This window comes from Poecilia mexicana, unplaced genomic scaffold (assembly GCF_051168715.1).
Source record: "Poecilia mexicana isolate PSO_F unplaced genomic scaffold, ASM5116871v1 scaffold_13, whole genome shotgun sequence".
NCBI lineage: Eukaryota > Metazoa > Chordata > Actinopteri > Cyprinodontiformes > Poeciliidae > Poecilia > Poecilia mexicana.
Window position 1 is genome coordinate 14,722,350 of NW_028263382.1, and position 15,725 is coordinate 14,738,074.

The following is a 15,725-nucleotide window of genomic DNA, read 5'->3' on the forward strand; positions in this document are numbered from 1 at the left end:
TTTTAATTTATTGTTTAATGTTAATGCCATGCTGTGTTTCAATAAGAACGTTACAGATTCCCTGTCTGTGGCTCCAGTCAGATATCCAGTAGTACAAATCAGCTCCAAGTTACATATAATGAAGCAAAAAAAACCAACAAAAAAACAGGAGAGTAATAAATGAAACAGAGCAAGAAAAGAAAATCTGATTCTAGAGGAGCTTCAATAAAAGTAGGGGAGAAGCAGCAGAAGCTAATGTGTTGCCTGGTGTCTGTGCTGCCCATGATCTCAGCGCTCTGGGCAGGGAGCCGGGTCACACAGACACTTTCACACAGGTGAGAAATCTCCCAATGTTTGTAAAGAACCAAACCAGCTAGAAATAAGTTAGTGTTTAGAGATTTTAGCATGTGTGGACACTTACAGTATTTCAGCACTAAGCACAGTCCAGGAACAGCTACAAAACAAGACTAACTGTAGTGTAAAACATTAAGCACTTCTTTGCCCCACGTGGATATCACACATTCTGCCAAATTCCTGGGGGGAGGGAAGACTATCCTAACCCAACAAAAAGTGGCGTCTGCACTTCTCCAACGCCCCCGTAAAAAGGTCAGATAATCTGTTCGACATGTCACTAAAAACAGAGATAAAATAGCTCCCATAACTAGTATTCAACATTATTAGTAATAAAAGTTAATTTCTGTAATTACATTAAGAAAAAAAATCTCAATACATCCAGCAACTGATAAAAATATGGAGGAAAAAGCAAAAACAAAACAAAAAAAAATACAATAATGAAAACAAAGAACGTTTTGCAGAACTGCTTGTACCAGGACAAAAAACAGCAAACAGGGACCTCTTTCTTTCTTTCTTTCTCTTTCTAGCGTTGGACTTCCTTTAATTAAGTGGTATTTAATCAAATGGTGTCAGGGCTAATACAAAAATAAGAGAAAAATAAACTCATTAACTCCGTGGCCCTGCTGGGTCAGGGAGGTGAGGAAAAAGAAAAGGGAGGGGGAGGCGGCGGAAAAGGAAGGAGGCAGGGAGGAGGAGGATAAGGAAGACAAAGGCAGAGGGAGTGAGGAGTGTGAGGAGGTGAAGGGCAGAGGGGAATCAAGTTGTTGGCTGTTGGTGGCATAGTCTCACTGGGCCTCGTCCTCAACGTCTTGCAGTGTCTCTTTGTTCTGTTCTTCACCTGGGGAACAGAAAATGCATCGTTAGAGTTGCTCCGAGACAAAACGTTCACGGGTAACAAAAAGATGCAGGCAGGTTTTACATTTTGTGTGCAAGCATCTCAACCTGGACAAGAAGGTGAAATGATACAGTGTGTGGTTTAATTTTGACACTCAGGGAATTAAAAAAGGAATTTCAGGGAGAAAACTACAAGAAAACTGATCCAGAAATGACATTCATTAAGCTGTGGAAACAACTGAGCCACCTTGTGTTTGGGAGGTATAATTGCAACAAATTTACCGATTGTAAATTTCTAAACTACATCGGTCAAGTGGGTTTACCGTTTCTGGACAGAAAATGTTAGAGATCCTATTGAAGATGTCCTAATCCAATCCTAAGTGTCCAATCAAAGTCCTGATCAAAGCATTTTTGAATCCTCAGCATTAGATGGTTTTATTTCAGTCACACCCAAAGAGTTACTTGGCTGAAAAATAACTAAAAAAAATTGCATCCTACCTTTGTGCTGCAAACTGTGTTCTGGGCCCAGAGAATTATTTTAGTGAGCAAACAAATCTTGATTTTCCCTAAAGACCTCTATAGAGAAAATGCTTTTTACCCTTCCTGTTTATCTTCGTCACCTGACCTGTTTGGTTCTGTGTGCTCTGTCCAGACAGATTTTAGTGGAGGAGAAAGCTTTACAGAAAGCGACAAAAGCATAAGTCTTTAAATTTTACATCAAAGCAAAGTGCCAACAAAGCAGGAAAACAAGTTTCATCTGCATGCTCAGATTGGAACTGCAGTGAAATGTCAAATTATCAGCAAATCATGTCAAAATAGCGTTAACATGCTAATGTTAGCCTAGCATGTCAGAAAACTGCTGTGCATTAAAAGTCTTTAATTTTATATGTTGGCAAGAAATCCATTGCTGTCCAGATAAAGACACTGCAGCATCTGGACACTGCAGCATTCTTACTGATGAGTGTAATGCACTCATCAGTAAGAACTGAAGAGTGCAGCGTATTATTTTAGTTCCTTTACCCCCTTAGCTAGTACCTACACTGCTGCACTTGGTTTTTAGTATTTACTTGACAGAGTAAAACTAAAAATGCAAAGTTGGAAGACCAACTGTCATTGATTGGCTATGAGACGTTGTCCGGAGCAACGTAGATACAAGAATCAAACCTGGCAACAGAGAGTGAGCGTACCCTGAGCTTAAAAGAAAATGGCAATACTGAAATCAACACCGTGATCCAAAGACGAGATTCAGACATTTTTGATGGCTGATGTGGAACTACAAAGGGAATTAGATGATGGCTTGTCTCATCTAATCATATCACGTTACTTGTCAGGTTGTTTAGCTTCGACTACTCCATAATTGGCAAATGCCAAATCATAGAATGAATCAAAAACATCCTGATAGGACATCGCCTTTATGTACTGCAAAGAAAGTCTGCATGTTCAACCAAATGCATGATACTTTATCATCGTTTTAAATTTCAATAGTACTATAGAAGTATTCTAATGATGCTGGGCAGTTTAACCTTAATCTCAGACTATTTTCAGGAACTAAAAAATGATGCATCATTTTGTTTTAAGGATGCTGTCAAAAAAGGACAAAACTAGATGTGGCAGATAAGACTTAAAGTTAAAAATATTAAATGACTAAAAAAATGTCTGCAAACTGATTCTAACTTCTAAGAAATTCAATTTAATGAAAAAAAAATTCTACAGTTAAACACTTTCTGCAAACAGACGGTGTCTGATGTGATATCATTCAGGTCCACTCTAACAGGGAAGTCTGTGATTAAGTGGGAAAATAAACCTATTAAAAAGGGGCAATGATGAAGAAGTATGAAAAGTAGTTTTGTTAAAGTTGAAGCATTTTGTTTCATTGTGAAATCTCACAAACCTCAGTCTAGTTTCAGTCAGCAGGATTTCATGTAAACGGCATTAAAGAATTTCACACTGTTGCTGCACAATAGATCCAAGATATTATTAATATCAGTAGGAACCATATCAATATTGCAACAGCTGCTTGGACCACCATGTTTGGATTAGTTAATCGTCTAAGTGCATGCAGTCATATTCTGTGGCCCAATAAAATACTTGGCAATGCTCATTGCTTAGAGTAGCAGAATGTTTAACAGAAGAATTAAGCCATTAGAAACTTTTTTTGCCATGTTGCGTTGGCCTCACAGTACACGTAGGAACATACAGTAGAAGCAGCATCACATAATGATAATAGCAAAACAAGAAACCTTTAAATATAAATATATAAAACAATGAACGCCTGGATCAAAACTTCTCTAATGCATTTCTCTGAATGTAGTGGAAAATGGACTAAAAGCATTTTTAAATGAGCCGGAGTGACAGACAGGCAGGTGAGTGGACACAGGTATTAAACTAAGTGAGTCGGTGAAGAGACGTCACAGAAGGCAGTTGTGCGAGTACAGACACACGTAGAGCACGGTGTGGGTGAGCAACACTTACAAAGTACAGTTAACACGAGAAATGAACAGCTTTGATTCCTTTAGGGCTCTACAGCAGAGGGAATGAGAGAGAGACAAGAGACATGATGAGCAGTCGGTGAGAAACCCGCTGCGCTACGTTCGCCTGGCGTCACAGAGTCAGAGCGGCACTTCTGACAGATGATGAGTTTAATGAATCTGGCAGCCATATTGGATTTGATTTGTGCTGGAGAGCTTCTAAAGTCTAAGTGCAGCTTGTTCAGTTTATTTTTTTTCCTAATCAATGAATTACATTTTTATTTCAGAGAACAAACTGAACAGAACAGAGTTTAGATGGTGAACTGGAATTAATTTCAAATATTTATTAATCCTGAAGGAAAATTAGAAGTAGGAGCTCTTATTATCCATGCTTCTTCAGTGAGTCGTTACAGATGGTTATATTTATGAGAAGAATAGATCTCCTGCAGCTGTCAGTGTTGCAGCAGATCTGAAGAAGCCTCTGGCTGAAATAAATTGTAGTTAGAATTAAAGTAATTTTCCCCCACAATATATAGCGTCAGGAAACAGAAGCAGAGATCAGGATTTGAACCTATGACAGCTGTCGAGTTAAAACAGTCTGTGTGTGGGGACAGTCGCTTTTCTGCAAGACCATGCGTTGCCGGAGTAACAATTTCACCGTTTCACAGCAACAGTCACTTTTAATACTCCATATTTACTCAGAAAGCATAAAAGTTTTGATTTAATTTCAACGGCAGGTCAGGGTGTGTGGTTCATTTTATTTGCTAATGCAATAAAAACAGAAACATGAATATAATCAAAAGCTTATTTTTATATTATTTATATCAAACATTCCCAACATGAAAGCATATCGAAGCACAACACATCTGTTACTCCACTGGTAATTCTAAGAAATTGGCACTAATCTTAAATATTTCCAGTACATGAATTAAAAGAAAAAAAACTATCAGTTAAATTTAATATTTGATCATGTAATGCAGGTTTAAAAATATAATTGCCTGATATATTTATTTTAAGAGTTGTGTTTTTCTCCATCGCCGGCATCAGATTGTTCCGAAGGAGGGAAACGAGTTTGCTTATTATTGGGGCTGCACAAAATGTTTAAAGTTCATTATCGTAAATCACTGTAGGCAACATGAACATTACAAAGAACCACAAAAAAAAGGTTGGCCAAGGATTTATGTACAATGCCATCAGGCTCTCCATGTGTAAATTATACCTGGTGTTTAATGCAGCATTAAAGGTTTTATAAGAGGTGATGTGGTACGTGGGACTGATGCTGCCAAAACTAAGGAAACAAAGATGTAAATAAAGAAATAAAAAAAAAAGAGGAAATAATATTGGAAAACCAAATATATTTGTAAATAAATGGTTTAATGATTTACTTCCACATTTATTTGTACTACTCCGACTATTTTCCCTCAGTAATATAGTAATGAGGTGGGCATTTCCATCACTACTGCTTAGGTTGCTGCCTCTGCAACCCGATCCAGGATAAGCGGAAGGTAACGATCCCATGTTTTTTCTGATATCATGCAGCCCTAATTTGACATACATTTTTAGTAAAAATGTAGGTTTGCAGAACAGACTGCTACAGGAGATTCTTCCTGCTCACATCTATGACGACTCTGAAGAACCTTTGATTGCAAGAAAGTCACAATTCTGTATGGGTTTGATCAAGTGTTACTGAATTTAAACATTTAGATGTATATGAAAGTAATAAATTGAGTTATTTTAAAAACAACAAATTGTCTTTAAATGTATTTCCATATGACTATATTAACCAACTATATATAAAAAGGCTATTAATACATGAATAATGATTGACAGAGTGCAAACAAAAAGAAGGAATCATCTGCCCATTGCTTTGATTTATAAATTTCTTTGACACTGTCAAAAGTCCTGGCCCAAAACAAAATTTTAAGCTTGAAGCATCAGATGTAAAAAAAAAAAAAAAGCTGGGAAATTGGAGGCTGTGAAGGTACTCATCACATCCACCTGCAAGGCTATCATTATCTCCCACAGCTGCAGTGAATCGCTACAGTTTGTCATTAGAGGAACTGACTCCTTCTCAGTAAGTATAACAATTAACCAGAGTAACAGGTACTCAAATTTCCCCAGAGAGGTTACACAGGAAAGCTCACCAACATCTGCACTTCCTCATCTCTTTTGGTTGTTGTGTTCAGAGTTTTGAGAAATTTTCTTGTTTTAATTGTGGTAGAATAAAGTCACAACATATTGAATCGACGAAGCAAGAAAACAGGAGATGAGAAACAGGAGATGAGTGCAGGAACTGACCTGTACCAGCAGCTGTGCGGCAACAAGACAGACAGAGCAGCTCGTCGCAGAATCATAAAAGCTTGGCTGTTAAGCTAAAGAAATGGCCGCACGAGGTTTACTCACCCTCTCCCTGCATATCTGAAGTCCATAGTGTCAGGTTGTCGCGTAACAACTGCATGATAAGTGTGGAGTCCTTGTAGCTTTCTTCACTCAGCGTGTCCAGTTCTGCGATGGCGTCATCGAAAGCAGCCTTCGCCAACCTGAGCAAACACACTCCTGATTAAAACCCTTTGTATTCACGTCCAAGTCGGATTTCTCATTCTCATAAAGCATCGTAACAGACATCATGTTCATGCGTCAGTGTGGTGTGGAAATATTTTTTTCTATCTCATTATTCAAATTGGGAATGCATTTTTTAAACATATTTATTAGAAGTGTGCCGATTGATCGCCCACCGATCATAATCAGCCGATTTCTGTGAAAAAGTGTATAATCGGTGATCGCCGATCATGGTCTTTTGTTGCCGATCACACAAACCGATCACCTGCTTCTAATTTCGCAGCCTGCCTGTGCAGCTGGTCTCCTCTTTCCTTCACACTGCGCAAACGGGCTGCAACAAATCCTAAGCAATGTCGTGTGTAACTATGACGCACTGAGTGAATGGGGAAGTTTGCGTGTTGCGGCGGAAAATTGAAGCACGTCAAAATGCATCAACACGACGAATCTAACGGCATAAAAACAGTGCCATACTTGACGGAGTTTGGCTATATCGAGGCTCACTGAAGTAAAAAGACATATGGAGGATCAGACAGCAGGTAAAGCAGAGCACAGCTAGAAACACTCACCCGGATTATCATGGCGGTCAGAAAGCTAAACAAATAACCTGCAAAGTTATTTAAGTCTTCGAGCTGCGATGTAAGACGCTGGTTCTGCTCTCGCTGTTGAACCGCTGCTACGCTACAGGTAGTAATATTTCACAGACGGAGCTTCGCTTCTGCTCCACCTGGTAGTGACTCTCACACCGAACCTCTGCTTAAAGCTGCAGCATCTAACTTAAAAAATCAATTTTACATGCGTCCTTGGAAAAAGTTACTAAAAAGTTTTTGTCTAAATTAAGGTGATTTCATGGTTCTTTTTTCCACATAATGCAACCGGTAGTGCTTATGATTTTAAAAAAAAATTGTGATCGTATCAGTGATCGGCCCTCATGGGTGATCGGAATCGACAGGAAAAAACCTAATCGGCACATCTCTAATATTTATCCCTAATATTTATGCTGATCCCATTTAAAAATACAGGAAAACATGTATTAAAAATAGTTTTGTCACAATCTGATCGTCAGCAACAAGCAGCCCGAGGTGTGGTGCTCAACTAAAATATTTCATCCTCCTCTGACGTGTCAGCCAACTTCCTTCATAGACAAATTCACAGTGAGCTTGTTTAGAAGAGAGTCACCTGCAGGCGCGGTCGGGTGAGTTGAGGATCTCGTAGTAGAAGACGGAGAAGTTGAGAGCGAGGCCGAGGCGGATTGGGTGCGTGGGCGGCAGCTCCAGCATGGCGAGGTCCGTAGCAGTTTTGTACGCCACCAGGCTGTTCTCTGCCGCCTCCTTTCTGTTGTTGCCAGTGGCAAACTCTGCCAGGTACCTGTGGTAGTCCCCTTTCCTACAGATGGGGGGGAAATACGACAATATTACAACAGTTGAAGGTGTTACAAACTACTGACCTACAGATGAAGTACAATATCCAGAAGTTAAACATATGGAGAAATAAAAAAATGCTCTGTTTGTGAAACATGGAGCAGGTAGTTTCATGGTTTAATGTGACATTTTAAACAGCTAAATGGAGAAGACGACCAAATCCTTCATAAGACAGGAAGGCAATAGACTGAAGATAGAATATTTAAAGCGACTGAACAGATCACCAGGATAAAGTGGAAACAACAGACAGAGGCTGCAGTGAAAGGCATAAAAGCAACGATGAGATTTGATGACATCAGTGGTTTACAGTTCATCTGAAAATCTTGTAAAGTGTCATTAGAAAACCTGAGCATTGAAAACCAAAAACTGCCATCTTGGTTTTAGTGATTACAGAACAGAAGTTTGGCATTTAATGCTGTTTTTATTGTTGTAATTTTATGACTTTGTACCGTTATTATATACAGGAAATGTATGGACTTTCAATGCATGTTTCATGATTTTAGTCTGCATTATTAACTCTCCTGCTCAGGCACTACAGATGGAAACTAGCTCAAGCTAAATCTGGTGTAAAGCATCTTTTATTAATGTTTTTTGCACATTGTCCACATTAAATAAACTAAACTTGATAAATTTCATACAAGTTGGGTTTGCAGTTAAATATTCCTTTATTTATACAACTCTGACCCCTCAGGAGATGCACTGAACTGAAATCAAGGCTAAAGCTGTGATTCCCATTTCATATGTATTAGATTAAATCTGCACCTGCTGTTCAAATGATCCACAGCCATTAGCCTTAAATTGTTGTATGGCTTTCTACAGTCTAATATGACAAATGAATAAAAAGCTTTATGGGTTCTGCTGTCAGTGACATTCCAATGAAATCCAACACACATCATTGCTCTGTTTTCTTTCTGCCTGTTCAGATTTAGCAGGAGGTTTGGCATTAGGCAGCAACTTGCATCGGAAGGCCTTTTGGCTTGTTCAGCTGCTTTCAAATCTTAATGGTGCAATAAAACCAGAGTTAAGAGATGTATGCTTAATGAATACGCTAAAAAGTTTCCTCTATTACTGGAGCACGGGTCAAAACACTTAACAAACCAAGTGTGCTGTAGTGACAAGAATCTAAAATGGTTTCAAGAAAGCATCTCTTCTCTGCCGCTGTCACAGTTCACATGAGAGCAGTTGAACCAAGGAACCGTGATCTTTCAGGGCATTTGATGTTTTGGAAAGGACTGTCCTGCAGCACTGATTCAGCAGCTTCCCGCATCACGCCTGAATAAGTGCAGCCAAAGTCTAACAGCGAGTGTGAGCTTTGAGTTCTTCTAACCCGGGTCAGGAGCTTGAATGGTGACGTGTGTGTAGCCATGATGGGGGACAACACAAGTCTCACCTGAACAGACATTTTGTTATGCAACGGTGCTGTGGGCCGGATCAGAACAAGGTTTTTCTGAGGCCTGACGGTTTTCATGGCAGACTGAGCTGAAAACTTGGCAGCACGTCATGGTTTCTAATCACAAACTACTGGTAGATCATGAAAACTAACAATTATTTCAATAATAGACTATTCTGGATATGAATCGGATAAAAAAATTGCCACATTCTGCAGATTTTTTATCCAACCACCAAAGCCTTTTTTTGGACAATATTAGAAATATATTAAAAGATGCATATAAACAAATTTCCTTTTACATAAAAAACATTTTATTGCCTAAAATGCAACAGCATTCCTTTAGTGCTTGATCATTTGCAGCCTCAGACCTTTCTGTTCACTCATCAATACAGTATTTTTTTTTATCTTAAAATGTATATTTTTGTACAGTTTTACAATGATCTCTATTCAATGTGTAATGTCACTAAATGGCCTTTTTTATACTCCAGTAACCGATTAATTACCAAGTCAGCTGGCGATTACTTCAATAATCAATTAATCGTTTCAGCCCGACATGAAACACGTCTTTAAAGTTGCCCTAAAATAAATAAGTGTTTTTGCCTATGAAGCAAACAAGCCTTTGCTACAATGAAAACGGTGCCTCCTGTCCTCTCAGTGAGAACCACAGAGTAATAAGTCATTAATATGTTACCCAACATTCAGAGCAGGAAGCGCATACATTTTGTTGTAGAAGACCTTAGACTCTCCCATTGCTGCAGAAGGGAGTAGGTGTCTGTCCAGCGCGTCCAGGATGTCACCACAGATCGACTTCAGCTCCTTCTCCACCTGCCAGCAAACACACAAGAAACACTCGCTCACAGAAACCCTTTCTACAGCATTCCTACTGCTTGAGCTTTTTCAAAGGGGGAGAGATGTAAGCAAATTAGGGGTCCAACGATTGCAGCTTTCTGGCCGATCACCGATTACCAATCTATTAAAACTCCTGACCTGCCGATTCTGATTTTGGCTGGTACCAATTTTTTATTTAATTTTTTTCTAAAATGTTGCTAAATGTAGCAACATTGAGTTGCCAACAGTGAGATGACTATTGTTAACTGCAAACTGATCTGGTGGGCCGGTCTGCTGGTCAAAGTTCTCTCACAGCAGAGCAGAAGAAGAAAACAGTTGATTTAAATGTCTTTGCCAAGGTTGATCAAATCGGTCGTTAATATCAGCTTCACATGTAAAAATCGTCCGATCACCGATTTCCCAAGATTAGGGAAATCAGCACCGATAAATCGGATGGCCGATAAATCGGCGCATCCCCAAAACAAATGCAAGGAGGCAGAAAGACGGCAAAGTATAAAATATTATGTAGGTCAGTGAAGTTCAAACTTTTTGCCATTTGGGCCAAAATGTAAGGTTGAGTGTACTTAAGGGCCACTTTCCTTAATTAAAACTGAAAAGATTTATTTATTAAAACACTTGTTTTTATGATATACCAAACAGACAATATTTTAATAAGGTAATAAAGCAAAGTAGTCAAATTTTTGTAGAAAATACATCTGTAAATCATCGTTGGTCCAAAATATAAAGAGTATTGAACAGCTGCTGTACCAAATTACAATTTCTAATTTTTGGGGGGCTTACAACACACTCTCTTTTTACATTTGGCAAAAAAAGGTTGGGCAACACTTGCTGGTATAAGCAAATTGTAATCAATGAAAAAATAAACTGTTTATTAAAAGAAAATACTTTGCCTTGTACCTAAATAAATGTTTAAAATTTTATGTGTCTCTAAATGTCAAATTAATAAAAAAATATCTCCATTCTCAAAGTGTTGGCAGAAGGACCAAACAAAATCATCCAGAGGAACATAAATGGCTCCCAGGGCACACTTTGGACAACCGGGATCTAGAGCCAGGAGCAAAACAGTGAATGACTGTGCTCACTGCAATTCTATGGCTTTAACTAGACCATTATGATGACTGATAAATTTCATATCAACAATGGACTGAAACTAACAATTTTAGCAACCAATTAATCTGTTGATTATTCTCACAATTAAAGGGCTAGAAAAAAAATTGGCACATTGCTAAACTATTTAAGTCTTTCTATAAAATATTAGAAATGCATTAAAAATGGGAAAAACACAAATAATTAGATTCCTTTCTTTAAATAGGAAAATTAATAGATTGTTCCTGAAATGCAACAACATAGCATTCCTTCAGTGAATTTGAACCAGGTGAATATTAAAAAATGCCACTTGAGGAGTTTTGAGTGAGACATTGACAGACAAAGATGTTTATATTACATAAATATAAAATGTACATATATTTCAACAGCTTCAGCTTAATTACGGTTTACTTCTCCATTTTATTTTTTTCAGCAAGTGGCCTTTTGAGTTTGTATACTCCAATCAATTAACAGATTACTAAATTAATAATCGATTCATCCCACTTAATCTGATTAAATCAATAACATTTTAAAAAAGTCCTGCTTGAAGCTTTCCTAGTCATTTATATAAATGGAACTTGATGAGAAAGCTGCAGTATTATTCTCAAATGGAATAAAACGGTGACTCTGGAAATGTAGGTGTACTCATCTCGGCATGCCATTAGATCACTGTCTGCAGTCCGGCTGCCTCTCCCAGCATAATAGCTGCTCTTATTCCACTTCATAAAAGCATGAGAGAGTGCAGGGAGGACCCGGCAGAGATGACTCAGACGCTGTAAGGTCCAGTAGCTGCTCGGCAGCGTGCATCATTCACAGGAGATTGTGATCTCACAATCACCAGGGCAAATCACAGCTGCTCTGACGTGACGCGCACAGGCGAGGAAACGAACCGGCAGCTTCCTCCCGCTGTATTTACCGTTTGCCTGTATTCCCGGATCATCTTCAGCTTCTCTTCGCCGCCCTTGTTCTCTTCCCTCTGTTCGATACTGCTGATTATCCTCCAGGACGCTCTCCGAGCCCCGATCACGTTCTTGTAGGCCACAGATAGTAGGTTCCTCTCCTCCACTGTGAGCTCCACATCCATTCCTGCCACCTTCTTCATAGATTCCACCATCTCTGTTAGAAGGGGGGGGGGAATAAACACTTTACAGAGATAAAACTTTCACCGACAGCTTATAGCCTTTGGGTCTTAGAAGAATCATTCATAATAAGTAGCTGACAGGATATCCGCTGTTGGTCAGCTATGCTTCATGATGCAGTGGCTTCATCATCATGCTGAAAGCAGTTCAGAAAAAAACATGACCATCAGACAATCGGCTGTGTGTGACCTTAACATGCATAAAAAAACAGCAACTGACTGACGTTGAACAGCAACAACCTGTGCGAACAAAAATACGAGGAAAAATCAAAAATCCAACTCAGCTTTTAGCATCAGCAAGGTATTCAAGATAAAATTAGAGTACTGAGATGCAAAAGATTATTTAAAAGGGATCAAAGTTGCTATAATGTGACATGTTTGTGACTAATTTAGGATGAGTGAGTGAGACAGCATAAGACTTGGTAGATAAACAGGAAGGGAAAACTTGCTACTTTGTATTCTTTTAGAGCTTTTAACCTGTCATATGTTAGGTTTGGAGCAGGTAAGGGTCTATTTTCTAGTGAATACACATGGAAACTATTTTTTTGCTTTGTAAACACCACTGAACATATTTGATGCTGAAGATGGTATAAAACATGATAAAGCAGGCAGACTAGACAAAAACAACCTAAAGATGCCCATCTTATATGTTCATATATTATAAGAGAAAATTTGAGTCGCCAGGTTGTTGCTCTGCTCCTTGTAGTTAAGCATCTTTTACCAAGTTTGTGCTTTTATACACCTGTTTCACCTTTTTTTTTACACTAATCAGTTTAACAATGGCTGCCTCGTTTTGCTGTGAGCCATTTATTGTACTATAAAAAATTACAGTAAAATGACTTAATGCTTCACCATTCAGCAACATGTGAATTTAGAATAACTTTTAGGAAAGGCAAAAGTAACTTTCATTACATTCCAGTGAGGTTACAGTTTAGTCACCAAACCATAAATCACCCCCCCACAAGAGGTCTCGGTCCAGATCCTGTGAATGAGTCATGGTGCATTCACTTAACGTTGCCGGGCAACGAGTGACCGGTGGCAAAGAAACCCGTCCAAAACAGCCCCCCTTTAACGGCCAGTAAGCGGCTATGACAGCGGCAGGTTTGCACCGGGGTGAAGTAGTCTCCTGTGATCGATCCGCACAGCTCGCTCGCAGGAAACACCCCACCAAAATGAACAGCTGCGCTCCCACTCCCACTCAATAGGCTTCATGCGGCTAATCGTGCATTGTAGCTAGCATCGAGCGAATGTTGGCTCAGATGAAACTGTAAGAGACGTTCAACAGCAGCTCGGTGGTTTTATATCCCGGAGATGCTTATATGGCGCGAACCGGTGGAGCTGAAGCGTTCAGACCCAGAGATAGCGTGGGGCAGGGGAGGCAACCCCCCTGACAGCTCACGCTTCACTGATCCGCCATTTTGTTGTAGCCACATCGCTAATGTTAGCCGGAGTCAACAGCTTTCCTACGATATTATTGAAACCAGCGAGCTTTGTGACGGTTGGTAGGGATTTAAAGTAACGTTACTCTCGTTTAACAATAATAAATGTGGCATGTCAGTAAATAGCTGGCTAAAAAGCGGTGGGAGTAGCAGAGTTAGCTCCTCTTTAGCTGCCCATAGCTATCACTTCAGCTAGTGTTGCTTGGGGGAAAAAAAATCAGAGACATGAACGCGTCCCACTCCCGGGCGGCCCCTAGACTCTCACTTACCGTCATATCTTTCTGCCTGTTCGGCAAGTTTTGCCTGATAAACTAGGTCTTCTCTCTCTCCCATTGTTGAAAAAGATGAAGGGATAAGCTGGCAAGTTGGCAAATAAAAGTGTCAGATCTCTAACGAGAAGTCACGGTGGTGTGCCAGGTCTGTCGGCGGTTCCTAGAAACCAACTGATCGATGAGAAGTGTTCCGCCCCACCGGCAGCGCTGTGTAGGGATAGAAGAAAGATGGCAACCGGTCCCATCCGGGTACTAGGGACACGGACCACCAAAACGTCTTTTTTAGTATGGCAGGCCGTTTAAACACATTATCTCATTGCTCTTCATCTGTAGTAAATAGAGTATGACATCCAGCCTTCTAAAGGATATTCCAAAATTAACAGTGAAAATTGTGACAGCCAATATATTTGTAAAAATACATTAAAATGTAATATCTAACAGTCCGTGAAAGTGAACATTTCAAAATATATGGCAAGAGTGAAAAAAGTGTAGCAATAATCAATAAATCAAAGTTTCCTATTTGTGAAAAAGTAATTGCCCCCCATATAAACTAAACTTGCCAGCCTTGGGGGCAACAGCTACCATCAAACATCTGTGATAATGGGTAAACAGTCTTTTTGATTATCCCTGCAGTTAGACTGCTGACCATAGAGTTTGTCAAGTTTTCTATAATTTCATGGCTTCCCACACTTGAAAAGGAGAACTTGGAGACTTAAGGATTTCACTCAATTTTTAATTTCACCAGTGAGTGTGAATCAATGAAGAGGTGAAAAACCTACAAAAACACATAGAAAGTTTTTTTTAACATACATTTTAGAGATTTGGTTTAAAGTTAATAATTTATCTTAATGACCAATTAAATTTTTAACAGACACACATTTCTTAAACAATTTTAACCATAAATTCAAGTATTAAATTATTTAATCCTGTGTTCGGTTGAATGAAACAAATCCAAACATTTTAGAATTACATTTTTTTTCTTTTCCTCAGGACATAAGTATTTACATTAAATATCTTAAATATGCATTTAATCGAGCCAAAATAGCAGCACAAACTGTTCCTTCAATAAATTCTGCATTTCTTTTTATCAAACCCCAAACCAAAGTCAAATTACATTTCAACTAAGTCCAGTGAATGGCTTACCGGTAGTTTTTATTTAATCTATGTCCTTTTCCCATGAAATGCTGTTTTGGAGGCTGTCTGCCTTCCTCAGCTCTGTTGCAAAAACCAGCCAAATGCTTGGTGGATTCCTTATAATACCTGAGTTGAGGGCGCTGCTGATTGGACCAGATTCCTTTCACCTGCTGAGAAGTGCTGCAGAGTGGCACACTAATGTGTGAGTTTATGCACACACAAATATGTGTTCATGCACTCACATCTGAACCTATGAGGAGATCTGCTGTACAGTCACTTGCAGCGGTTTGAGATTTAATTTTTTTAAAAGTCTGTTTTTAATATAAGCCCTGACAGCACTAGTTTTCATCCTGATCAAGGCATTTGAGAAGAATTTTAGTTCCTGACTAAAATCAACTCCTGGTCCCAACAGTTAGCAGACTGTTAACCATAGTGCTAGCCAGCAAATCATTGTGGATTTTGTGTGGCAGATTTTTATTAATCACTCCCAAAGTTTACACAATTTTCAAAACTGTACAATCAAATTGCCTTTTGCCCTTTACAATAACAACTGCAGTTTTAAGAATGTTTTTATTCAACAAATATTTCAAGCTGTTTTGCAAACTAAATGTCTAATTATAGATTTGGACTTTTGATTTAATCCTGACTGATGACCCATTCTTGATACTTTGAGTTGCTCCTTTTGACTTCCATCTACCCTCCTGCTTTTAGATTAATAAAAGCAGGAGGCAGATATTTACCTTGCAGATATAAGGTAAATATCTGCAAGGTCTTTTGGAAATTTTCCATCGCGGTGGAAAATTTG

At 39.0% G+C, this 15,725-nt stretch overlaps 1 protein-coding gene across 2 annotated transcripts; it reads right to left on the reverse strand.

Moving 5' to 3' along the window:
- Window positions 1-15,020, reverse strand: ywhae1 (tyrosine 3-monooxygenase/tryptophan 5-monooxygenase activation protein, epsilon polypeptide 1). Of its 2 annotated transcripts, XM_014981110.2 has the most exons (7): window positions 14,930-15,020; window positions 13,784-14,038; window positions 11,854-12,053; window positions 9,721-9,827; window positions 7,371-7,577; window positions 6,039-6,175; window positions 1-1,171 (listed from the first exon to the last, which is right to left on the reverse strand). In XM_014981110.2, the coding sequence occupies exons 2-7, from the start codon at window positions 13,845-13,847 to the stop codon at window positions 1,119-1,121; spliced, it is 768 nt and encodes a 255-aa protein (XP_014836596.1). In that variant the 5' UTR covers window positions 13,848-14,038; window positions 14,930-15,020; the 3' UTR covers window positions 1-1,118. The 2 variants fall into 2 exon arrangements, with proteins under 2 accessions (XP_014836596.1, XP_087867869.1); XM_088011743.1 differs by lacking the exon at window positions 13,784-14,038 and having other exon boundaries at window positions 14,930-14,992.
- Between the last annotated feature and the right edge of the window lie 705 nt (window positions 15,021-15,725).

Coding starts and splice junctions, on each gene's coding strand:
- ywhae1 (XM_014981110.2), bottom strand. CDS start 13,847: ATGGGAGAGAGAGAAGACCTAGTTTATCAGGCAAAACTTGCCGAACAG. Junction 7,578..9,720: donor AAGGTCTTCTACAACAAAAT/GTATGCGCTTCC, acceptor CCCCATCTGTAG/GAAAGGGGACTACCACAGGT. Junction 6,176..7,370: donor TCACCCGACCGCGCCTGCAG/GTGACTCTCTTC, acceptor GTGTTTGCTCAG/GTTGGCGAAGGCTGCTTTCG.